This window comes from Phalaenopsis equestris, unplaced genomic scaffold (genome assembly GCF_001263595.1).
Source record: "Phalaenopsis equestris unplaced genomic scaffold, ASM126359v1 Scaffold000428, whole genome shotgun sequence".
NCBI classification, from domain to species: Eukaryota; Viridiplantae; Streptophyta; class Magnoliopsida; order Asparagales; family Orchidaceae; genus Phalaenopsis; species Phalaenopsis equestris.
In genome coordinates, this window is record NW_018164869.1 from 4,757,885 (window position 1) to 4,785,301 (window position 27,417).

Consider the following 27,417-nt stretch of genomic DNA (forward strand, 5'->3'; position numbering starts at 1 on the left):
TGCCCCTATAGGAAGCTTTTCCCGAACCCAGCATAATATAAACCCTATTTAATTCCTTATATTAAATAGGGGAATTTGTCGGCCAATATATTGGTTTCGCAGACCAAACGGATGTCATGACTTTCTCTAGTTTATTTGATCGAGCCTCACCCTCAATTCTTGTATTCATCCATTGGGATAGATACAGAATTTGAGGTAAAGTGCTCTTCCATTTAAACTATGAAAATTATGGGGTCAGTTTGACTTCATCTTTTTCAAAACTAAATTTTTTTTTTTTAACATCCTTCCGAAGCGGGCAACGGGATTTCAATTCCGATGACCGACAGCTTCTTACGGGCAAACTCCACACCAAAAATAGTGCCGACACACATCTTGTTTCTTCTCATGAAAACTTGATATGTGACGAGATACAACACTGGATTCTAAAAGAGTTCCCTCTGTGGGATAGGGATCACCCCTCTGCTCATTGCAATTTTCACGAAAGTTACAGTCCTCCAACACCCCATCCCAACGGGTTTCACAATTATTATTAGCAACATTACACATCATTAATGATTAATAAACTTAGCTTTAATGGGTAAATTTTAAGTCCCAATTCCTTGAAAAACAAGACAAACTTATTCTCTATTATTTTAATTAAAATGAATGGGTAAGTTTAGTTGTCCTTTCAAGACAACATCATAAATCTAATCTTAATTATCAACCACACTGTGAACTGTAAGACATATGCATGTTATTTATAACTTATTATGTTATTACTGTAGTGATGATTTTTATCTTAATTTAAGTAAATGGTTAAGAAAATATTTGCGCTGATACATACAAATATTTTCTCATTAAGAAAATGTTAATAAATGAAATTAAAATTATAAATGTGCTATAATAACACAACACTAAGTTTAAACTGCTTCAAATAAATTATTTTGTTATAGATATTTATTAAGCAACAATGTTTGAGTCAATATTTTTAATATATTTAAAAATCTCAATGTTTATTTAAGTAGCGCTTATAATTAGGAGAATGTCACTTTTAAATAATTGAAAGACTAATCAAACAAGTTATGCACTAATTAAACTGATCTTAATTAATCATTTAAAAGTATAATTCTTAAAAATGAATCCATTAATAAAACTTCAAGTTTGCTAGACCCCATTATTATGCTACAAAGCTATAATTATAAGGTTATGATATATCATAGCATATACGTGCATGCTAAAATTATCTTATATTGAGTGTCAAACCATATAAGTTTAACGGTCTACCAAATTAGTTAATCTTGCAAAATAAATCAAACCAAAGTCAATCATTTTAATATTATATTTTATAGTTTGATGGGATTCAAATAGTCAATCATTTCTCTAATTTCTAAAATATATGAATACATTTTTCTTAAAGAGTTGACTTTGCAATCATAAGAAAATATTCAAATAAGGTGCATGTTATAAGATATTTGTATGCTTAAATAACCATATGTGATATAATCATGATAATAAGATCTTTATTATTATAATAATAATAATAAATAACAATCTATAATAAATAAATAAAGTCTTAAGACTCATATGATTGTTTTTAATTGATTTAAGATGCCTATTCTTATATATTATAATTAATATGAGGGGGTTGTAATTAAGACCATTAAACATAGAGCTTAGGATTAATGTCTCAATGTGATATAAAGTCTTGAAAGATAAAAATGTTCTATATATTTAAAAAATCCTTTAAATATATAAAACATATGATAAATCCAAGTAAAAATCATCTGAGAGAGAGAGAGAGAGAGAGAGAGAGAGAGAGAGAGAGAGAGAGAGAGAGAGAGAGAGAGAGAGAGAGAGAGAGAGAGAGGGAGGGAGAGAGAGAGAGAGAGAGAGATGTATGTATTAAAAAATTAAAAGATGTTCAACTATAGGGTGTGACAAAATTATAAAGCTAAATCTAAAGAGATACGAAGACTCTAAAAAAAGCTTGTGAGATTAAAATAGTATAATTTTATAAGGAAATGACCAAATCAAAAGAGTACAAATACATTGATGGTAAACATAGAAAAAATATACATGATTAGATTAGAGAATTATTTGTTTTAAAAAACATGGAAAAAATAGAACATTGAAACAAAAGGAGCTGACCATATTAAAAAATAAACTTGGCCAGAAGAGTACAACCAATATATGGTATATTCTAGTTAAAAGAGCACGGCATGGAGGGTGATAATATATTCATAAAGGCATAATTATACTATTATTAGACAATGTCAAATAATTAACTAAGTTATCAAGACTATTAACCAAAAGGGTATGATTAAGAGAAAATATTTGTTCAAATGAAAGAGCATGATTTTAAATAAATAAATCTAGCCAATGCCATATGTTTAAGTTTAAAAAAGGCTTATTGGAAGTATTAACACTCAATTACTAACAAGTAACAATCAAATAAACATTAAATCAATGTACTACATGCCACTGATGTAAATTAAGGCACACTAGTGAGTGGAATGTATATATTTTATATTAATAAAATATTTTGAAAAATAAAATAAATAATAAAAAAATAATTTGAAATACAAATACATTTTTAATATAATTTTAATATTTTCTACTTAATTTTTTAAATTTAATAATTTTATATTAATATTTTGTTAAACAAGTTCTGTCCGGAGCTAACAAATCAAATTAGGCTAGTCCTTGCTAAGCTTAATTGCTAATTAGACTCAAACAAATTAGCTTATGATCAAATTGAGTTGATCAGACATTCAAATTTCTTCAACCAAGTCAAAATGCATTCCCAATTACTATAGGTGGTTTTGAAAATTATTTGGTATTTTTAATTATGTTAAAAGGGGCGAAAACTATGGAAATTCCTCCTAAATTATAAGAAAATGAAGGAAATATTTGCAGAAGCGCGATGCTTGTTTGATTTTTGACTTTGGTAAGATCAAATTGAGTCCTAATTAATTAAATTGAGGGAAATATGTATTTTATTATAACTAAAGGGCTAGCTTTTAATAATAAGATTAAATATCATAAAATAATTAAAATAAGTTTTTTAAATTAAATTAATTAGTTTGAATATCACTAAATAATTAAAATTAGTGTTTTTTAATTACCAAACATATCAAAATAAATTAAAAGCTTTCAAAACAATCTAAGAACGTGCAAATATACATTTAGAATCTCCCTAATTTTTCTAAAAAAATAAAATTAATAAATAAAAAATATTATTATTGAACACTAAAATATGTATTAAAAAATTAAAAAATTTAAATAGAAAATCTCTTTAACAAAAAAAGACAAAAAAAAAAAAAAAAAAAAAATTGAAACGGGGAAAAGAAAAAAAAATCTGAAGCGGTGAATAGTTTCCATCTGCGTTCTCGCGTAGTTGGCTTTTTCATCGTTTCCCTCCCCCTACACCATTGATAGCATTCTCACCTCTGAAACCCTTTCAAATCCCTTGCAGACCTCAATTTCTCTCTATTCTCTCTCTCTCTCGAATTCTTCCATGGACGGCAATTACACCCCTTATAATCCCCGCTCGGTGGATGAAGTTTTCAAGGACTTCAAGGGCCGGCGAGCCGGCCTGATTAAAGCCCTCACCAACGGTGATCTCCCATCTTCATTTTTTCTCAGCACGGTTGTGATATTTTGGTTTCTTTTCACGCTGTTAATTCGGTTTCTTGCTTAACCGATTTTGTTTGGGGTGCTGCAGATGTGGACGATTTCTACCAGCAGTGCGATCCAGGTCTGTGATTTCATTCATGTTTTTTGCGGCCTATTTAGCTAATTTATTTACTCGAGAGTAAATGGGTTCTGGCATGCAATGTTTTTGAAGGGCGTTTCTAGTTTTTGTCTGACATTTGCGGGGGTTCTCAAGGTTCTCCATGTTTTCTGTAATTTGATAGTGGATATAAGATTGGTTTCATGATTTGATGGTAGTTGAAGTTATCATTTGGTGGTAATTGAAGTAACAGTTTGAAGTGTATTTGATATAGCTGGGGTTTCAGAATTGTGTTAGTAAATCATTTGCTTTACTTTTTAAAACCTAATGTATCATAATTCTTATTTATTTGGGAATATTGAGACGGAAAGCAATGCAAGATACCTTTTTCCCTCTTCCATGGCTTTTAGGATATGATCATCTTATTTGCATAGTAAATTCATCATCTCTGTTAGAGCATGGAGGATTTTATTTCATGCAAAAAACACGGCAGAACAACTGCATAATACTATCAACAAAGCCCCAAGCTTCATATGCCATATGATATATTTTGCTCTTATTCATCATTTCTTAATTTGCTCAATAATAAAGCTTATCCTCCAAAACGGTCTCTCTCTTCATGCTGTTATTTCGAAGACTGATCGTAGAGTTTCCCACCCCTCGAACTGTTTGTTTGTCTAAGATTTTATTACAGAACCCTATAGATATTTCAACCCTATTCTTGCTGCTCCTTTTTTTATTCTTGGAAATACTACTGGCGTCAGAGTATATTAATAACTTGTCTGTTTTAAAATTTTGTTGCATTTTGACATTTTGAATTAAAGCCTAATTTCTGTCTGTACTGTATAGCCAGCAACTCTTATAGCTTTATATCCGTGAAGTAGAAGTTTTATTTGACATAATTGCTTGATTGGCAGATAAGGAAAATCTGTGTCTTTATGGGTTTCCCAGCGAGCAGTGGGAAGTTAATCTTCCTGCAGAAGAGATCCCACCAGAGATACCTGAGCCTGCTTTGGGAATTAACTTTGCTAGGGATGGAATGCGAGAGGAAGATTGGTTATCGCTAGTTGCAGTACACAGTGATGCATGGCTAATTTCTGTTGCTTTCTATTTTGGTTCGAGGTTTGGATTTGATAGAGCTGAAAGGTGACTAATTATTCTCTGATAAAAGGATTAACATAATGTGATCTGCTTATCTATTTTATCAACTTCACTTTCTTGTGAATATGCTATCTGCATTTATTTTTTTTTTTCCCTTCTCCTTTTGCTTTAAAAAGTAAAAAGTTCATCTTTACTTATAAATCTTCAAAGGTTAACATCATCAAATGTTAATAACATAATATTGGGTGAAAGTGTTTATGTTTTATCTTTTATTTTAAGAAATGTTCGTAAAGCTTGCTTCTGATGATCCTCACTTCACCCTTTTCATTATCCTCATCTTGATCCTCATCATCACCATCATTGACATATGCCTAATTTTATCTCTATTTTTCATTGCCTCAACTTTATTAGGCAAATCTTGGATAGTATTTATGATATAATCATTTTTCAAATTTCAATTCTAGCTTCATTAGGAAAATCTTGGAATCTTTACAGAAGGTTGAAGGAGCAACAAACTCCACAAGAATCAGGACAAAATAAATTGTTTTCTTTCAATAATCCAAACAACTCAACACAAATACATAAGATAAGCACCTAGAGTTTTAGAGGTAGGCAATCTCTCCCAAATCCTACAATTCGAGTGGCAGACGATCTCTTCCAAATTTTATAATTTGAGAGGTAGAAATGACTTCTAAACCCTAATCCAAAAACTCAAGACCTAATCTCATGTATACCTTTACTATAAACACATTAACCCTATTTATTACAAACAATAATCAATGAAAAAATACTAAATTGCTCTTAGGCGCACAAAAACAAAATTATCCTTAGGCTAGACACCGGCATAGTAATACTCCTCTCCCAAAAGAGTATTACTATGCCTTTAAAGTGGGAAAAGTGAGGGTGTTCCTTCACCACAACTATTTTTGTTTTTTCATGTTTTGTCTTCTCATCACAAATCGTGATAACCTGTATTGCTCGACTATTGCAACTGTGTCTTGGTTCAAAGTTTTCATCACATTGAAAATATATCCCCTTGGCTCGCTTCTTCGAAATGTTTGTCTTTATAAGACGCTTGAGTGTCACTCTCAGTCATAACATATAATTCTCGTCATGTGAAACCTCCCACAACAACTATTTAAGCTTTTGGTGTCGTCATAGTTGTAGTAGTTTGGTATGGTACTCCACCTGTGCTGCTCCTATTAACTTGTTCCGTTGTATTATGATCTTCAACCAACTGTACTAATTCCATAATTTCTTTCAAGCCCCGTGGTCTCAGTTATGGATCTCAAGTCGGGTCAGCTGTTTGGGTTTGGGTCCGACCCCTAAATTTATTTACTCGAATCGGGTCAACTTGAACCCGACTCGAATAATAAATTGTTCGAAAAACTCAACCTCAACCCGACTCGACCCAGACATGGTAAACTCGAACCCAAGTCATTTAACCTGACAGCTCAAGTTTTATTAAAAGTTATACTTCTAACATTTAACAAGTAATAATAGGCAAATTAATAAAAATTATTTGTATATGACAGTTAATGAAATAAAAGTTAAAAGTACAATCGATTTTTTTGTGCTTATTCGGGCCATGTTCGTGCTTTCGGGTTCAACCTGGACCCCACCCGAAATTTTTAAGCGTCGAATTCTTTGACCCGAACCCAACTCAAAAAATATTCTGATAAACCATAATCCAGTTTTTTTTAGTTGAGTTCTAGTCGTGTTGGTGAGTCAGGTCAATTTTTGACGTCCCTAGTCTTAGTGAACGAAGGCTGCACTTATGTTGGGATTTAGACCATAAAATTTTCTTTCAATATTACTTCATAAGTTCTCCTCAGTTGTTCCGATAAGGGCTCGAATCTCTCCCTATACTCCATGGCATCCCTTTCAGAGTTAATTCAAAGAATTGCTCAAGCAGGTCTTCTTCTCGAATGACTTGGACACATTTCGACAAACAATCTTTAATTTCTTTTTACAAGCAGATAGAGTTCTAGCCCTCCCCCCACCCCCCAACTGAAACCATGCCTGGGCTTTCTTCTCCAAACATAACCCTGCCGCCATGAGTTTCTCTTCCCCATTTAACCCATTTACTACAAAATATTGCTCCACACAACACACCCATCCATGTGTATCTTTCTCCTTGAATATCAACATCTTCAACTCCTGAACCCTAGCATCTCCACCCCAACTTCCTCTCCCTCTCCCTCTATAATTTTTCGCCATGTATTGAGGTAAAACTATCTCCTTTGATCATAGCCATATCCCATCCCTGTTGCTCTTCTTTCTTCTTCGTGTTTCTCCATACCCCTTGCATAACCTCTTTGCCATGTTTCAACCCAATTACCTCCCTCGTAAATCTCTAGTCCACCTCAATCAAAGCTATATCCCATTCCCCTTACATAAGCTCATTTGATCTCTTTTCTTTTCAATTTAATTAAGGATTCTCTGGTCAATCCTTGGTTAGAGTTTACAAACTGAACTGCTGATGGGGCCTTGGTTTGCATCTTGTAAGTTTTCTAATCATCTTCTCCAAGCATTCCAATCTGGTCAATTTGGTTTTCCATGGCAAAAAAATAGTCTTTGAAGAAAAATATTATTTCTATGATGAACATTTCCTCCATCCTATATCTGATTTGACTCATCTCTTCCTCCAGTTTTGTTCTCCAAATCTTCTACTTTTCTTTGCTGCCATCATTATTTCCTGGAAATTTCTATATCACAAAAGCGAAAGTCTTGTATGCCAGAAATTTGGTCGTTTGCTTGATCATGATTGTATTGTGAGATGAGTTCACTGTACTCCACAGTCCCTTTGTTCGCTCCCAGCTAGCTCGATCTCGACTTTCCAACGAACCTTCTATACGTCTTGACCCTTCCGTACGTCGCGATCCCTTAGTTGCTCCCCTTCTAGCTTGACCGCGCTTGTATTGCAAGGACAAAGTGGAAGGAGGAAGATGGGAGTTTCAGATATTATGTATGTCACTTTCGTGATCCTTCATCAATCATGTTGCCAATAACAATTTGATACAAATTTGATCGAGCGACTCTATCTCTCCGACAATGTGATCCTTCTTATTTGCTTACTAGACCGATTGCTTTAATACCATTTGGTTAGAAAATTCACTCGAATTATGCCAAAATATATTATTTTTGTTCGATAATCCAAACAACTCAACACAAATACATAAGATAAGTACCTACAATTTGGGAGATAGGTGATCCCTTCAAAATCCTACAATTTCGGAGGTAGGAAATCTCTCCCAAACCTTAACCCTAAGGGTGCATTTGGGGCGGCAGTGCAGTGACGGTGTGTTGCCGCAATGCTGTTTTTCTTGTTTGTTTTGGAAATTTTAAAAAGTAGGAGTGATTTGTTTTGGAAATGCGGTAAGACAGGCTATTTGATGATTACACCATGAAGAGAGTTGCTTTAAAATTTCAGGTTTAATTTCATATACTTTTCAAATTCAAGTTTATTTTTATTTTAAATTCAATTGTGCATGAAATTATTGTTTTGTTGCTTATTTCCATGCTCATATCATCGCCAGAAAGAATTATTATTCTTAAGTTGTTCAACACTTATCATCAGTACTTGGAAGAAGGTCATTAGGGTATAGCTTCAAAGGCATGATTTTTTGAGGGAATCAATGAGCTATATCATTTTTCACTTGACACCTTTTGCAGAAGACTGTTAGTTTCAGTGATATTGAAGTGTTTTTTTCTTCTTTTGTTATGAGTTTTGGTTAGGATTTTTTTGATGGTGTGGTAGTTGTAGTGTGAGTTGGGTGATAAATAATGGTTGACTTAAGCAGATGAATGTATATTGAGATGACATGAATTGTCATTGCTTTTCAGGGAAAGTTGCCGTTGTCTTTTCACCTTTAATGCTTGATCATAAGTTTCATTTATACTCATTGGTTTAAAGAGACACTTCTGTCTTAATTTTAGGATGAGTACCACATAAACCTAATTATCGTCACCATTTTTCTCATGAATCGCCTGTAAAAATGCAAAATTACAAACAATTTTGATTGTATTTCATGTGATTTACTAGTTTAAATATTCTAGATTTATAGCTAGTAAGTAAGCATTTGCATGATGCATCATTAATGAAATGATAATCAAAGTGTTCTTCAAGTTTTGATACGGAATAAAACCTAAATTTTGGATTTTGTCCACCGTGAAGATTGGGGCATTGACCTTAATTTTATTATTTTCTCAGATTCACCTGGATGGCGATCACAAAGAATCTCATGATCTGTTGCTTGATATCTATAGTTTCGCTCAACATGATCATTTCTCAAATAGTTTTCTTGGATGTTTATAGTGTTCCTAATATCATTATGATTTATCTTGCCTTTAAGTTCTTGTTGGTTTCTGAGGTCTCAATAATCTTTAAAATCCATTAGTTGCTAGGGTTTCGGAACTTGCTGAAATTGCAAATAATGAGCTTTTTTTGACAGTTTGAGGAAATTCTCTTGAGAGTATGCTGAAAGGGGCACATCATCAGACAATTATTCAACTAATAATTTAAGTTTTTTGGACGAGATGAATGTCTTTTATGAGGTTGATTTGCTATGTATGTGATCATTAGGCAAGGAAGAATCATCACGAGATGTTTCTTCACGAGGACTTCTAAGTTGCCAATTTGAAATCTTAAATTTTTTGTGTGGCGAAACAATTCAACTTATATATAAATTACTAAATTTGATTTATATCATAGTATTTAATATTTTATGGATGTTTTTATTTTTACCTCATCTATTTTATGTTCAATTTCTGTCGACTCTTTTAAAGAGTCTTTCATATTCACTTCTTATGCTTTAAGATTCATGATTATGTAATAATGCAAAGCAAGATCAAATGCCAAATGAAATGAAATTAATATGTTAGTATAATAATTCAGATATAAAGAAATTGATTCAACATATAATATAGTTGGAACTATTTTACTTAAACATATAATTTTATTTATTAATTATATGCAATATACGGTATATCACTACTCATGGATTTTGAATGACATTTTTCTTGTTGTGATGTTTACAAAGTGAGACCCCAACTAACGTTGTCATCATATATGGTCTTTTACAAACTCTAATGTCTATGAAAGGAGCCCTTACGGGGTAATTAAGACAGACTTGACCATTCTTTATAAACGAGTTCAAAGAAAGAACAAGGAAAAGAGGGAGAAAAGAGTGTCATTCTTTTTTGTATTAGTTTCTTTTGTGATTAATAGTCACATAACCCTCAGCTGCCTTTTTTTTTCAAAAAATAGAGCTCAATACCTTGATTCTTTGAAGTTATCTCATGTATTTTCTAAGCCTCGCTTCTAAGTCATGCATTTCTACATAAATATAAGTTACTTCCCTATCTCCATTCCTATTTTTCTTTAATAAATTTTAGCTATTCAAAAACCTTATACCTAATTATTATTTGATCTTTCCAGAATCATTGATTGATGATTTTCTTTTTTACATTAGATTAATTTCATGTGTACTTCATTGTGTTCTAATATTATTGAGCCTTTTCTAAATATTCTCCCAATGTTTAACCTTTTTTGTTTATTTTGAAAGAGACCTCATTTAGTAAAATGTCTTTTTTAGTTTTATACTCCAATATATAGCTCATTTTGGATTTTTTTTTTTTTTTGCTTTTTCATAGCTAATATAGAAAGTTACAGGCCAATGCAGTAAGCTGGATGTGATATAAAGCAGCTAAGTGATAGAATAAACAAATGGGGACATCCTTTGTGATCCCATGTACCTTTTTTCTTTAAAGCCATGGCGGCTAAGAGAGAATCTTAAATGCTTTTGAGGATGTAACTTAACCTTTCACCTAACTTTTTTTTTTGGGGGCCACTATGGCCACTTTTCTATAAAGGTGATGTATTGGAGTTTCCTCGAAGGAGAGCTTTTGTACAAATGAAAAAATTAGGGAAATTTACAAACAGACCACACAATTCTAATGTATTTACGTATCAACATCTAAACATTCAAATTTACATACATAACACTCAAAATCTTTGATATCACATCAACTCACACCATGTCTTCCTTTTTAAAAGTAGATTACCCCTTTTCATGCATTGGATACCTGATCCTTATAAATGTATATATGAAAGTTAAGGTGTTTGATATGTAAATCTATATGAATTCTGTGGTATGTATGTAAATTTCCCAAAAAATAGTGTTCCTTTAGAGATAAGAAGCACATATATGGCTAAAAGACTAGCTGCTAAATCAACAGTTGCTTTAAAAAAAAGCTAACATGCACCTTACCTTTTTTTGCAATGACAAAGTAAATTACAGAATATTTCAAACTGGTCTTTCTGCTATTTTGATTAGTGTTGTGCCATTGCTCACATGTAACCATTTACACCTTGAAATATTGGTACACAGCTATAATTTCTCTTTTATTATGTAGGAAGCGACTCTTTGATATGATTAATGACCTACCTACCATATTTGAAGTTGTGACTCGAAAGCATAATGCAAGATCTTCTGGCGCTTATCACAGTAACAAAAGTAAATTGGCACCAAAACTGGTAATGCAGGACCTTTACATCCTCCATATACCTCTAACATTCTACCTTTTGTTTTCCTTTTTCTACCTTTTTAATGCTTTAATCAAGCTAAATTTTATTACACGTTGCCTGCTAATTTATTTTTGTCACAAGAAAATAATTATTTTACCTGCCAGTCACAATCAGCAGCCTCTTTTTCAGTTTTTACTGGCTTGATTCATTGTTATAGTCACACACTTCAACTCACCATGTGAAATGTTTTACAAAGCGTTCATGATGTTTAATTTTCAAATATTAGTTTACTCTGAAGGCCATTTCTCTATATTCTCTCCCTCTTTCAGCACATCTCTTTATGCCATCATTTTCAATTTTTATCTCAACTCTCCACCCACATTGAAGCCTTTGATACTTTACAACAATGACAACAACAAACCTTTATCCCTTGTTTTTGTCCATCATGTCCTATTGAGTGTCATATTTTTCATTTAATTATAATCAATTAAGATGATTTTATTTACAACACGCCCAAGTCTTTCTTGGTCTATGTTATGTCGGTGCCTAGCCTAAGGACAATTTTATCTTTTGTGTGCATAAGAGCAATTTAGTATTTTTCATTTATTATCGTTTAGTATAAACAGGGCTAATATGTTTAGGGTTAGCGTTATACACGAGATTAGTTCTTGAGTCTTAGGGTCAGGTTTGAGAGAGATTTCCTACCTCTCAAATTGTAGGATTTGGGATATATAACATACCACCCTAATTATAGGTTTGTTTGATATTCTTGCAATAAAATATTCAGTTTGCCCTAATTTCTGTGAAAATAATATCACAGATTCTGTTAAGTTGGTATTTGAGCAGTTGGTTCTAGGAAGCAAATATGAAGAATCGGGTGTGCCCTAGTTGCCATCCAAGAGCTAGAGTTTCCACAAGAGCCATTTTGGGAAGGATCGCAACATACAAAGCAGCTCAATTCAATTTGTTATTGCAATACAATTGTGATTTGGAGCTAACGGGACGCCAACGTCAGGATCGTCAACTACGGGATCACTGTGTACAGGGACCGCGTCTTACGCAGTTTTTGACCTCACTTTTGGTTGATGTTTAGTCTCTTCTCTTTAAATAGCCTAGGATCTAGTCGTAGGGCTTTCCCGTCGACTACTCCTAGAAAACTAGCAAAGGAGCCCTCCCTGTTAGAAATTTCGAGTTTTTCTTCGCTCGACTTGAAGTTCTGCATAGTAGTTTTGACCTCTAGCACCTAGTAGGTGGGGCTACTGTGAGGAAATTCAAAGAGAATCCCTATAGGATTGTTGGCATTATGATTGACTGTATGCGTTGATCTGACGCCGTCGTGCTCCTCGCTGTCCTGTTTGATTGAGCTCGAGCCGAGTTTTTGACCCGGACCGGGTCCGGTCCGGGTCGCCACGCGTTTTTGTCTCGATCGTTGATGAGGTTGCCTAAACAACTCCGGTTGACGAAGCACACTGCGTCGACGGGTCTGGAACGTCGATTTTGCCTAAGGGGGGACGCTCGTTTCATTCCGACGACGCGTCTAGGGAAATATAATTATAATAATAAATATTATTATTATTATTATTATTATTATTATTTATAACCTAAATCTATCTCCTCCCTCCCCGCCTCATTATCTCGAACCCGTGGGCCTGTCTCAGCCCTAGATTGGCTCGTTCGGTTGCCTGACCCGCTTCTTCTTCGTGTCGTTGGAGGGATTTGTTCCCGGGTTCGCCTCTTGCACGCGAGACAAGTTTCGCAGGCGCCCATCCCTCGTATCCTATCTTTTGCGTTCTGAGTTCGATCTTCTCTACCGCAGATCGTATCATTTTCTGTCTCTCTCGATCTCTCGAGCCATATGCGATCTCTTAATCATTCCTTCTCCTTTTCTGGCTTAGATGAGACTTTTATTTGGTGCGTTTCAAAGGGCCGAAAATCTCTGAGGGGGGGAAAACTCTGCTATTTTCTTTTCTCACTTCTTTAGTTTTCTGTGCTCGGGTTGACTTCCTCTTACCGTTGGAGGAAGAGTTGAAGTTGGGGTGTGCTTTTAAAGTTTCTGTGTTGCTTTTTTTTGCTTGAACGAGATACCTTCTTCCCCCGTGCCTTGCCCCTTTTTTCGGTTTTCTCTCTGCCGAGCCATTGAGGATGATTCTGTTGAATAGTACAACATGCTAGCCTAGGGTTGCACCTATATTTTAAAATATTTGTCACTTCAGCATCTGAAAAATAGAAATGTGAGCATGTTCTAGGAGTCAGGTTTGATTACTTGCTTAAGGTGGTGAAACTATAGTATGTTATTAGCTCATCTCTTTTCTTTTTGTTCAAGACAAATTGGAAATATTAAAATGCGGCTCTGAGATAATATTAGTTTCTCTTGCAAGCATGTTAGGACATGTATCATGAAGCCTTTCATTTATTCTTACCTAGCATGAGGTATTGGAAAATTTATTTTGTCTTTCATGCATGAGAAGGGCTTGGCTTTGACATGTCACGATTTCTTTTTGCTCAAAACGCATGCTATGAAGAAATTCACCTTGATTTGGAAGGTTTCTATAGTTGTTCTTGCTTGAAACATATCGTGGCCTTGTATTTTGATGCTTTAAATGCATGTGGGTATCCTTTAACCCTTGAATGGCTTGGTATTCACCTTAGGGGTATGAGAAGTCAAGTTTTATTGAAGTTTGGTCTTTTCTGATTTTCTTTGAGGCTTTGGGGCTCCCTGCTGATTTTGAGGGGCTCGGTTTTGATCTCTATTGGTGCTCGGTTTCATTATAAGGTGGCTGGGTGTAGATTTGCTATTATGGTTTCATTTGTTAGCCTTCAAAGTTTGGGTTTGGTCTCTACTGGAGCTCGGTTCTCACATTGGAAGGGTTGGAGGTTGGATTCTGTTGAGACTTGGCTTTTGGTTTTTGTTGAAGCTTTGTCCTAACTGCTCGAACTTTACTTATGGGCCTTGAAGGGTTCGGTTTGGCTTTGTTTGGGGGTTCGGTTTGCTGGTCTGAGCTCCTATACGAGAGCATGTTGTTGGTGTTTGTTCCTGCCCCTGCTCAAGCTGTGGGAGGGTGCGGTTTTATTTGCTTTAACCCCTGCTAGAGGCTCGGTTTTGACATTTTATGATCATTTTTGGCTTAAAAGCGCGTAATGTAAAGAAATTTATTTTGATTTGGAAGAGTTACATAGCTATTCTTGTTTGAAACATGTGGTAGCCTTATATTTTGATATTTTGAGGGCATGAAGATGTTTTCTAGCCTTTATTGTGGTCTGGGTTTGAGCCTTAGCTGCGGCTCGGTTTTACTCTGGTTGGGAGCTCGGTTTTGTCTCGTTCTGCCCCTGCTTGAGAGGTAGTTTGGGTTTGATTTTTGCTTGCCTTAGCCCCTGCTTGAGAGGTAGTTTGGGTGTGGTTTTACTGGCTTTAGTTCCTACCCGAGAGTCTATGTTTGTGCTTTATATTTGTCCCTACTAGAAAGGCTTGGTGGCTGTCCTGAGCTGCTTCCTATCCCTACTCGTGAGACATACTGAAGGCTCCTTAATTGGATTTAGTCCTTCTTGTTGGACTTGAACTACCTGGATGATTGTTGGTGGATTAAGAAATTAGTCATCTCAAAATGATGTCTATGTTTTGCACTCTCTTATGTATGTCAAAGGTCCTCATGTAATTGATTTGAGTTGTCTTGGTCGTGAGCCTCTTTTGGCCATGTTTCTTACCTTAGCCGTGAGCCTTTTTGTGCCTTGCCTTGGCCGTGAGCCTCTTTTGGCCTTGTTTTTTACTTTAGCCGTGAGCCTCTTTTGGCCTTGTTTCTTACTTTAGCCGTGTGCCTTTTTGTGCCTTGGGTTGCCTTGGCCGTGAACCTCTTTTGTCCTTCGGGCTGCCTTGACCAAAAGCCTTGGTGGCTGCCTCCTCTTTTCTACTGACCCTGGTCGTGAGCGTTTATTTGGTTTTAGGTTCTATGTTCATTTGATATATGAGGCTATTGGTTAATTTGGGAGTTGAGAAACCTTAATTTTGATATGGGTTTGGAAATGCTAGTGGTGGTTTCCCCCAGGTCATTTTTCTTTTGTTTGATATATGAATTTTGGAAAATTTGCCAAGTCCTATTTGGGAGAGCATTTGATTGAGGTTAAAAATGAGCTTATGGAAGATATTTTTGGAGGATTGATACCGATGTAGGGGAGGTCATTTGTGGGTGATCGTCGTGTCGGTTCAGGCCCGTTTTGACTCGTTCGAAACAGGATTTGGAAAGGACACCCTCCTTGGGTTGATCCAATTCTAATAAAGCGAGAAAATGACATCTTTTTGGATTGATTCAAGGACCTTGGGCCCTACTTTTTCAAGTCTTTTCGTTGTGAGTTTTGAGATCTGATTCATCCTCCGTCTTTTCGGCGTTTTAGGTGGATCAGTGTCTTCTCTCTCTCACCTCATTTTTGTTTTTTTTTCGTTGCTTCTTGGTTCGGTTTTTTATGCTTATGTCCAATACATAAGTGTTCATGTACAACCTTTTGCTATACGTGAAACCATCAAGCAAGGTCGCAAGTATGTCGGTTTTGTTTTGGGGCGTAGGGCGATGATGACAAAGGCACGCCGGTGGCAGAGCAGAATGATACCTCATCCTACAACACCAGGACTCAATTCTGGGACCTGATAAACTGTAGGATGAAAGTATCATTCACCGACATAAGACTAGAGGGGGACTCGTACCTTCTTAGGTTGTTGGTGGTTCTATGCTGTGATCGACTCGTAGACAACTACAATTTTTCAAAACTAATAAAAACATATTTGATAAGAACGGATACACATTTTTCAAACAAAAATTATTTTTTATTTGCTACAAACAAAATTGATACAACCCACTTTTGTATGCTTGAAACCTATGTGCATGCTAAAAATATAAATTTTAAATACATTTAAAAAAATTTGTTGTCCACCTATTATTGATTACCTGTTTGGGCCAAGGAGTACCCTCATAAGTTAGGTTCAGTGAGACACCCTTCAAGTGGAGTGGCGGACTTTATACATACGGGTGATCGAGTAGCTTTCGACGACCCTTAAGTACAAATATATATCTGAGCCTAGACCTACTCGAGTGCTTGCGGTCCCCTCTTTTCAGATTTTTCATATGTTTTATCAAAATTTTTTTGACAAAACACTTGTAGTCTTTTCTCCGGGATTTTTCCGAGGTTTTGAGGATTTTATTTGAATTGTTACTCGTCAATTTTCTCGAGCTTTTCGTCATGGATTATTCGTTGATTTTTCCCGAATATTCCATCGTGGGTCATTTACCGTTCTTTCTCGAGTTTTTCGGGTGACGTTTCTTTTCTTCTTTTGCTTTCGTTTATATGATGCATTTCATCCTGTTCTATTTGTACCTGTTGCATCAACTACACCTAAGGAACAACGGATCTCCCAGGTATATAGGTTTGCTTTGTGTTTACAGTGTGTTACTTTCTTGCAGCCACTTTTCTGCTGTACCTTTTATCTTTTCTTTACACCGCATGTTGTACTGTTCTTTTTCACTGCATAATCTGCTGTTGTCTTGTGCTACACATTCTACTGTTGTTCGATACACTGTACAACTTTAACATGTCTCTCATAAAATGTTTACAGGACTACAATCATAGGGCCGCTTGATTTGACATTATAACCTGACACTCTAAAAAACTTAAACTAGTCACGACAAGGAGTTTGAAGATAGCATTGTGGGCAGCACGACCATCTTCAATAGCAGAACATGTCTACACCAGTTAAATCATTCATTCCTTAGAAGTTAAAACAACAATCCACAGGATTTTGAGGTTGTTTGCTTATGCAACATAAATCCTCAACTTATTTTTAGGCATTTGTATGACTCTACTGTACATTCTAAGCCCTAACTCGTCTTAGGATTCCGAGGTTGTCGTCTGTCACGACCTAAATCCTCATATCTTCCAGGCGGTTTGTGTGATCGTTTCACACGAATGTAAGTCCTAAGTAAATAAAATTGACAGGATAAAACACTTGAATATTTCTTCCTCGAAACTGAAGCCAAACCATAGGGTAGACTGAGAAGTCACCGAGGTTCTCCTTCGGATCTGTGGCATCCCCTAGTTCTTCTTCCTTTGGATTCTATAATAAATATTTCAAGTTTGAACCATTCCCCTTTGCACACCTCTTTGAAGATAATTTTTCTTGATTTTTATCGAAAGTTTCTTAGGCGAATTCAGTCATTTAAGATGTAATTAATTATAGGGGCTTGCTCTTATAGGAAGCTTTTCCGAACCCAACTTAATATAAACCCTATTTAATTTTTCATATTAAATAGAGGAAATTGTCGGCAAATAAAATGGTTTCGCAAACCAAACGAACGTCATATATTTTTTAGTTTATTTGATCGAGCCTCATCCTCAAGTCTTGTGTTTATCATTCGGGATAAATATATGATTTGAGGTATATTGCTCTTTCATTTAAACTATGACAAAATTTGGGGTCTGTTTGATTTAATATTTTTTTAAACTTGAAACTATATGTAAATTAAAACGTCCTTCCGAAGCGGGCGACGAAATTTTGATTCCGGGGACCGACAACTTCTTATGGGTAACTTCCCAACCAAAATAGTGCCGACAACAGTCTCTATTGCACCCACCCTCATTTTTGCGGATACAGTCACGATAGTCACACATATGTGATTGCATCATTCCTTCGACGTTCCTTCGCGATTTAGTCGCAATTCAACTAGTTGAGGAGGATCTCGACATATAAGTAACGCCGCAGTCATGGAGTAAGCCAAAGCGCGGGATCGCCTCGCAACGTATTGGAGTTTCAGACTGCTCGTGATCGGAATACACCATTGGGATCACAGCGTAAAGGAGTTTTGTGTGGCTTGTGACGGAAACTAGTGATCATGACGAAAACTAGTGATCGGGATCTGCGAAGAAATTGGATTGCCTACCGAACCTGCACATGAATTTCGAGATTACAACATCCAGAGTTCCACACATGTCGAACCCATGTTCAGAAATTCTGAATATCGTGATTTCAACGTAAAGGAATTTGAAAACCCCCCAGCAGTAATGGCCTCCAAAAAGGTACCATTTTTGGAGGAAAAACTAGCAGAAGAGACAGTCAAATCAGATCTAGAATAAAGGAGAGTTTTTCTATCATGGTGGGGAGATTCACAATCATAGAAGAAATGATGAAGAAAATTACAAAATTACACACAAACCCTCCGTCGCCTGCAACGAGATCAAGCAATTACGTCTGGAACAAACACGAGAAATAACAATCAGCATAATTCATGCAACATCAGTGTAACAATGCCATTTTAGGTGGATCTGGAATTGCGAGATTAGGTGAAGGAATGAGAAGCAGAATTGAGCATCAACCCATGGAATGAATGACACGACATTTGGACAATTGGAACGAGAGGCAACATGACATGCGATTTGAGGGAAGGGAAGGATCAATTTGAATGATTTCAACCTGAAAACAGAGAATCATGGTGGGTGTGAGCTTGAAAAGAGTTGCATCCAATCGCACTAGTGCCTTTTGTTACAACAAACTCTGGATAGAAGACAATTCTGGAGCTTGTGGGGGACGAATGAGTTGATTATGGGGTACAGTAGATTTATGGAAGAAGAGAAATTAATGTGGGTCAAGGAATGGAATCCAAACCCTACTTTATGGGCGGAATGAACTTCAGTTAAGCAAATTGGGGTGGAGTCACGCATGAGGAAGCTGAAGATGTCGATCTTTGAAAAAGATTATGCTTTAGTTGGGGTTATTGTGTGGAGAGATATTTTGTTGTTAATGGGCTGACGGAGGAAGAAAAATTGATGTTGATGGTTTTATGTTTGAAAGTAAAGATTAGCATGGTAGTCATGGAGAGAACAATACCAGCCAATCCGAACATGGGAAGAGTTTAAGGTTCGATTGTTGAAGCGCTTTAAAACCACACTGGAATGGGACTTACACGAGCAGTTTTTTGCAATGGTCTATGAATGATCTGTCATGGAGTGTAGAGATAAATTTGAGGAGAGAGATATTAGAAGAAGTGTTTGAAGACAACTTCATGAAAAGATTGAAGCCATGATTCAAGCATCACTTTGACTACTAAGATTGCGATGATTGGGGAAAACTATGGAATTAACATGGTTGAAGATAAAAATGCAATGGAACATGCTAATAGGAATAACACAGGTGGATCACCATTCCAAATTGCTACAATCATAATAATACCAAAAGCTCAAATAGTAATAGTCTAGAAAGAGGCTCAATAGGATAGGAGTGTATAAAAATGCAATGGAACATGCTAATAGGAATAACACAGGTGGATCACCATACCAAATTGCTACAATCATAATAATACCAAAAGCTCAAATAGTGATAGTCCAGAAAGAGGCTCCATAGGATAGAAGTGTATAGCCACGATCAAGGGCAACACTCAATCGTCTTATAGAGATAGAGATTCAGGATAAGCGAGTCAAGGAGTTTTGTTTTCGGTGTAATGAGAAATTTTTTTCAAAATACATCACAAGGATTGAACATTATAGGTTCTCACAGTGTGTGACAAGGAGACAAATGATGAAGAAACATATACAATTGTGGTGGAGAAGGAGAAACACCCTCACTTTTACCCAGATTGAGGACAATGTGTCATTTGGAAGGGAAGTATTGTTGCACCTAGGTCTATCAAAAAAGCACGTGGTTCACAAAAAACTCGTATTTTACTTGTTAAATAACTTGTGTTTGATTCATTCAATAAGCAAGCGAGCCGTACACAAAAAAATTATTTAAGCTCGAATTATAAACGAGTCGAATACGAACAAATGTTTGTTCGTTCGTGTTCGGCTCATTTTGATTTGAAATAATTTAATTCTTAAAAATAATATTTATCTATATTAATTTATATATTTTAAAATAAAGTTTAAATAGGATATGAAAATTATTGGTGGTATAAATGTAAATAGCAATACTTAGGTGTTAGATATGTAAATACATACGAATTAGATGGTATGTATGTAAATGCTCCTTCATAAAAGTAAATGAAATTAGCCAATTATCCCCACCTCCTCAATGAAAGCTATCTTCTATTAAAGTAAAAAAAATTGGTGAAGGGATAAATCCCGTGAGAAGAATGAACACAAATTGAGATTTCAAAATGGTTGGTCCATACCTTGTCAGGCCCATGAAATAATTGGATCGATAAGACTAAACCGACCGTGCTAATGGCTAGATCGCTAGACAACAGAAAGCTAGTACTAACCCCCACGTGGTGCCATGCAGATGCCTACTTTTAGTCCCACATCTTGTATTTTATATTTGGAAGAGTACAAGTGTTCTTAAAAGGCAAACCAAAAGATACCTAAATTAAACAATAAATAAATGAGGCTTCTTTACTCCCCTATTTCAAACAATTCGAACAAGTCGAGCCAAATTTAAACAAATCGAACCGAACACATATTTATTTCACTATCAATTTTAAACACAAGGCTATTTCGAGCAATGATAATTTCAAACGAGCCGAACACCAATAAAAGTTCAATTGGTTCATGTTTAATTCTTTTATTATACCGGTGCCTAGCCTAAAGGCAATTTTGTCTTTTGAGCGCCAATGGCAGTTTAGTCTTTTGTCATTTATTATTGTTTAGTGTAAATAGAGATAAAATCTTTAAGGTTAGAGTTATTCATGAGATTGGATCTTGAGTCTTATGGTAAGGGTTTGGGAGAAATTTTCTATCTCTCAAATTATATGATCTGGGAGAAATAACTTGCCACTCGAATTGTAGATGCTTATCTTGTGTATTTGTGTTGAGTTATTTAATTTTTTATACAATGAATATTCATTTGCCCTGTCAGTCTAGCTCTATCTTTTTAGTACTACTCAAATAAAAAAATATCTGCTCTCCTAACAGGGTCATCAGATGATTGACCTTTAATGTGACCAAATCATCTTAGGCGACTTTCTCTAATCTTGTCTGCCACTAGGGGTGTAAACGAGCAGAACACGAGCGAGCCCAGGCCCAACTGGGTTCGGCTTGTTTATATTTTGAGCTCAAAAAGTGTGTTCGTGTTCGGTTCGTTTGCTTAGCGAGTTGAACACGAGCTGTTCACGAATAAAAAGTTATTTTGACAACCCTCATCACTTAGCCATAAGATATTAAGGATTGAGACAAGATTTAAAACATTATTTGATTCTAATTTAATAATTTTTATTTTATTTTTTTAATTAATACTTTTAATTGATTATAAATTTTTGTAGCCTTGTAGTCAATTAAATTTTTAAAAAGACTACTCATCAAAGAGATATATATATATATATATATATGTATATAATAATAATAATAATTTAATTAATTCGTGTTCGGCTCGTTAACTTAGCGAACGAGCCCAACACGAGCTTCTTAACGAGCCCAACACGAGCTGTTCGCGAACAGCGAGCCGTTTTGACAACCCTATCTGCCACTGGAGCCACTTCAACCCATTCATAGATATATTCATTTCTCATGTTGTCTCCAGTTGTAATACCACTCATCCACCTGAGTTGTCTCATCTAAGCAACACTTAATTTTTTGCTTGTCTTTTATAGGCCAACATTCTGCTCCTTAAGGCATTTAAGGTATTTCCACCGTCTTATAAAATTTTCCTTAAGTCTAAACTTTACTTTTCTATCACACAATAAGCTGCATGGATTCCTCCACTTCAACCATCCAACTTGAATTCTGCTAATAACATCCCCATCTATACCACTATAACTTTGAACACTATACCTAAAATATCTAAATCGTTCACTCCTCCTAATGACTTTATCACCTATTATTACAACCCCATCGCTAATTTACTATTTTTTCTAGTCTTTGATGTGATAAACCAAATTAAAAAATATTTTCATTTCTGACCACTCTTGTTAAGAAAGTGTGATCCATATGTGATAAACATGTTTCATTGGTTAAATTGTGACCTTAAAATTTTCTTAGCTGATGTTTTGACTGCTTAGCTTGATGAGATTAAATACAATGAGAGGCTTAAATTGACTCGGACATTAAAACAGATTCACAAGCTCACTTTGATGCACACAGCCATAGAGTCAAAGTGTCAAGCACATTATTTTATTCCACACCTTTCATTAATTATTTCATGACTTATAAATGACGGGTGCCAATATATTTCTTTATATATTTTCCAAAAAGTGGCTTAAGAACAATTCCTCAAAGCTATAGCTTATTTGTCAGTTCAACCTTATTACTATGATGTAAAGATATTCATCATATTCTTTACTTGTATTTAGCAGCGTGCATCAGAACCTCAGACCATTACTAACACAAGGGGATTACAGCAACAGGAAGAAGAGGATGAAGATGTGGATGAAGAGGAGGAAGAAGATGAGCATGCGGATGCCCTTTGTGGTGCATGTGGGGAAAATTATGGCTCTGGCGAGTTCTGGATATGCTGCGATGTCTGTGAGAAGTGGTTCCATGGCAAATGTGTTAAGATTACACCTGCAAAAGCTGAACACATCAAGCAATACAAGTGCCCTACTTGTAGTAGCAACAAAAGATCTCGCCCTTCTTGAAGGTTTTTGCTCAACTTTTCCTTTTTTAGATTGTTTAATTTTACGACTACTTTGGGATCTATGCATAATGCTAATGTTTTAAGTTGGTAGCTTTTCCTTTAATTCAGCTTATGTAGAAAATTTTACTATGCTTTAATGAATGAGAATGGTGCAAAAATTTGTTTGTCTTATCTTTGACGTGAAGGTGGCATTTTTGAAAGATAAAAGTAGTCTTTTTCTGTTGAGTGGAGTTTCATCTACTAAATTTCCTTTTCATAGAATAGCCTTGCAGTTTAGGGGCTTCTTTCCCTTACATGGTTAGGTTTTGAGCGCTGACATGATGTGCGTGATCCTAATTAATTTTGTTCAGGATCTAAAAAATGTTGTGTAAAATAAATGATATGATAAAAAAATGTTAATTATGATATTTTTAGTTTAAAAAGGGCAATTTGAAAAGGGAGTTGAATGTTTTTTTTTAGAGGAGGAGAGCGATCATTGGGTCTAAGGCTCAGAGAAGTACCGGTTATTGGCCGGATGCTAGGATGACAAATTTTAAGGAGAAATGAAGTAATTTTTACTCAAAAGGGGAGGAAAGGATGCTGGACAATATAAATAAAGTAATAGGTCGTAATGCAATGTATATTTATTTCGGTATAACATGATGTTTTTAGTCTTCGTTGGTACAATAACTATGGGGTTTATTAGAGTTTCATTTTGATTTGGTGATTTTTAATTATAGAAATTTGAATTTATGCATCCAATAACGCTCAAAATTGGAGAAATATGTTCGTTATTTTATTCATTGAGATAACATGCCTGAAAGTTCACTTCGAATCAAAATACCTCCATTTTTGATAGCTTCGCAACATTGATTTGAAAAAGAGTCAATGAAACATCCGATGAGTTTAAATCATATGAGGATCATATTCTAGAAAAATTCAAACTATGCTTGATTTTACTCAAATCTTCCAGACCTTTGTTGGAAGATAGGTTCAAATAAAGTTTTAATAAGATTTAAACATGATTAGAAAATGCTTTTCCAAGGTTTGAATAAGGTTTGCACAAGTCTCCTATATAAGTTAATATAGATTAAACTACAATCTTGTAAGATTATAACAGACATAGTGGAGCAAATCTATAGTTACAACTGACAGATAAGATTATAACAGATATATTGGAGCAAATCTATAGTTACAACTGAGAGAATTAATATTTTAACACATCAACATGACAAGCTTTACATCATTATAAAATCACTCAGTGGCAATATTTCAAGATTATAATAGATCCATGCAGTTAAATTAACCTTACAATAACAAAAAGAGTACAGTAAATTTTTTTTAAGGCTGTGGTCACTTGGCTTTAGAATAATTCAGTTATAACCACTAACTTTACTTTGGCTACGCCTACATTGTAACCCATCTTGCTCCTCATTTGAAGGTCGTTTCTTTTTTTTTTAAATTATTTTTTTATGACTATTTTTAGCTTCTTTGATGGGGGTAATAAGGGAACTCCATATATCTCATTTGGAAATCAGGCACCTAGTTGTTTTTTGAACCACCGAACCGATGTATTTAGGCATACCATGATCAAACTATTGAGAATTTCATAAAATTGAAATATTTGGGTCGGGGTCTTACCAAGTAAGAATTTGAAAGATGGATAAAAGAGGGTGGTTGATTTGTAAATAGCTAGTTTGTGGTGCTCTGTATTTAATTGCCCCATTTATTTAATATATTTGAATTGAAATTCATAAAAGCAAGACTAATATCACTCCTCAAGTCCTCTACACATTCAATCTATGCAAAAATAGTACAATATGATTAAGGCGGCTGGCCAGCACATATTCTGGCCCTTTGAGCTCTAAGCCGTTCTATCTCTGCTTGTCCGTTCAACGCTTCCTCTTCATTATTAGCATGAAAATCTCTTAACAAGTTGGAAATTCTTCTATCTATGCTTTTAATCTGCTTATTCATTCATCAAAAACAAGTTTTAATGCTTTTTTTTATTAGAAAATTTGATAGATTAATTCAAGCAAGAGAGAGAGAGAGAGAGAGAGAGAGAGAGAGCGAGAGAGAGAGGGGGAGGAGATAAACCTTTCGATGGGGCCATCGTGGCATTCCATGCTTTCGACAAATTTTCTTGAGGGCTGTCGAGCAAATGCGAAGTTCCCTTGCAGCTTCTGATATAGGAAGGTGGAAGTAATCTGCCAGATCCTTTATATGTAGCTTTCCAGTTCTTTCTCTCTGCCATAGAACGAGGTCCAAAAAATATATATAGTTTAGATATTAGTTACATCGATATATAAAAAAATATATGATGCACCATACACATGTAAATTCCCTTCAAAAAATATTGTGGTTGCATTCACAAAAAAATAAAAAATGTTATTAAAAGTAACATTTTTACTTGAACTTTTGATTATTTTTGAAAACTATATAAAGAAAGCCATATGTTTCATCTTGAAACTATAGATAAATTAATGAAAAAAAATACATTAACAAACTCAAAATTAAAAAAATGAAAAGAAAATTCATGATAATAGAATATCACCTGCGCAGCAATTCCAGACTTCGAAGTTCTGCAACCACCATCACTAACTGTAGCAGGCTTAAATTGACATAATCCTATTATCAATTAATAATTGAAAAAAAAACCACAATTAAGCACAAAAAACTTGATAATAAACTAGTAATGTGATGACTGAAATAATCTACGCTATAATTGAACTGTTTATTCATTGAAATTTAGAAAGAAATTAACCTGCATCCGTTGGCAAATGCAGATCGCTGTTGCTCAATCTGGTGCAAAGGGCGTCGAAGAAGGCAGAGACAGAATCGTGGGCAACTATGTACTTGTCTTGCGAACGGAGAATGCCATAATCAGTAAGAAACTGCTTAATCCATTCAAAGCTCTGCTCGCTAAGGCTGCCCTTGATCAAAAAAATAAGATTGTTGGAGTAAGGATTATTTACAAGAAAATTCATTTCAGTATTATTAGATTTAAATTGCAGTTTATGGCTATATTTGCAATTTTCAGTATCAGAAGAACAATTTTGTGATAATGCATGATTGTTAGTGTATAGAGCGTTTCAATTTTAGGATGTTATAGTATTGGCAATGAATTATTGCAATTGAGTTTCTCTTAACCGTGTTGTAGAGGTCTGAGGATAGCCTATATATTTATATATGGGGCATTTACATACATACCCCCAACTCGTATATATTTACATAGCTAATGCTGTACATTTCACTGTTTACTTTTATACCCAAAATACTACCTTTTTTACTTTTTAGGTGTTGGAATGCACCTTTTTATTCATAGGTAAGGTGAAATTTATGTAAAAAATTAAAGTTTAGGTGTTAGGATATGTAAATACATAGGATTTGAGTGGTGTGCATGTAAATCTCTCTCTCTCTCTCTCTCTTATAGTTTCTTTAAGTTAATGTTTAACTTTAGGCCTTATGATCTGAAAAAAATTGTTGAAATTGGTCTCATTTTTTTGATAAATGACCTTAAAATGAGTAGTTATTGAGTTGACCTGAGCTATTTGTGAATGAGGAGATTTTTGACACCCCTGTATCCAACTTACCAATTCTTATCACTTGTATTTAATGAATTGTAGGAATATTTTGCTCATGTGAGGTATTTGGACATAACTAGTGAATAAAAGCAAGGTGGAAGAATATGTTGTTCCTATATGTGTATAACTGTTCGTTTACATAAACTGCTACATGTATTTGTATAAATAGACAATTATTATAATATATTGTTCTTATGTAATAGTCTATTTAGGTTACATGTCTCATAAAGCTATGTAGAAATATAATATATAGACAATTATTATTGATGTGTCATCAACAAATTTTATTATCATACACAAAACTCGATACATTTTGAGTTGGAAACATTACACATTTAAATTCAATTTATAGTACTTAAATTGTATTACACATGCATCTCTATATTATATATGATCACCTGAGTCTCGATTTTGACAAGTTTATAGTGGAGCTAAGCATCTCGATAAGGCGAGTATGATGACATCAAAAGTGATCCGATTCAAGTTTAAAATATCCTAGATCTAGTACTTAAATTATAGTTGTGCATCGATTAGAAGGCTAAATGAACTTAAAATTTGGCGCACTTGTAATAAAAGTGAGCGGCTTTATGAGAGAAATCTAACGAGGAAGAATCCAACAAGACCAAGATTTTTCAGTTTCGATCTCATTAAGACATTTAAATCTTGAAAAATAACGTGATCAAGAGATTTAATCTGGACCTTTCGATGGAGAATAGATCTTCATTTTTCACTTGCAGAGAAGTGAAGAGTGAGTTAAATACTAAAACTTAGCTCTTAGTTCCAACAATTATCTCCGGTCACCTGAAATCATGGTCGATCACCATCGTTTGTAGCTGACCACCAATGGTGGCCATCGAACATCAGAGTTTGTCATCCACGAGTCGTTGTCAACCACCACCACTAATTATTTTAGTTAACTACGACTATTTTAGCCTTTAACAACTACTTTGTTTGCTCTAACGGGGCTGTTACA

General features: G+C 34.8%; 1 protein-coding gene across 5 annotated transcripts; it reads left to right on the forward strand.

The window, feature by feature from the left end:
- The first annotated feature begins 3,335 nt into the window (after positions 1-3,335).
- On the forward strand, positions 3,336-26,127 carry LOC110027476 (PHD finger protein ALFIN-LIKE 5-like). Of its 5 annotated transcripts, none has more exons than XM_020728927.1 (6): positions 3,337-3,596; positions 3,704-3,736; positions 4,630-4,858; positions 11,231-11,351; positions 22,646-22,884; positions 25,647-25,730. In XM_020728927.1, the coding sequence occupies exons 1-5, from the start codon at positions 3,497-3,499 to the stop codon at positions 22,880-22,882; spliced, it is 720 nt and encodes a 239-aa protein (XP_020584586.1). In that variant the 5' UTR covers positions 3,337-3,496; the 3' UTR covers positions 22,883-22,884; positions 25,647-25,730. The 5 variants fall into 5 exon arrangements, with proteins under 5 accessions (XP_020584585.1, XP_020584586.1, XP_020584582.1 ...); XM_020728923.1 differs by having other exon boundaries at positions 3,338-3,596; positions 11,231-11,360; positions 22,601-22,884; XM_020728924.1 differs by having other exon boundaries at positions 3,339-3,596; positions 22,598-22,884.
- The last annotated feature ends 1,290 nt before the right edge of the window (positions 26,128-27,417 follow it).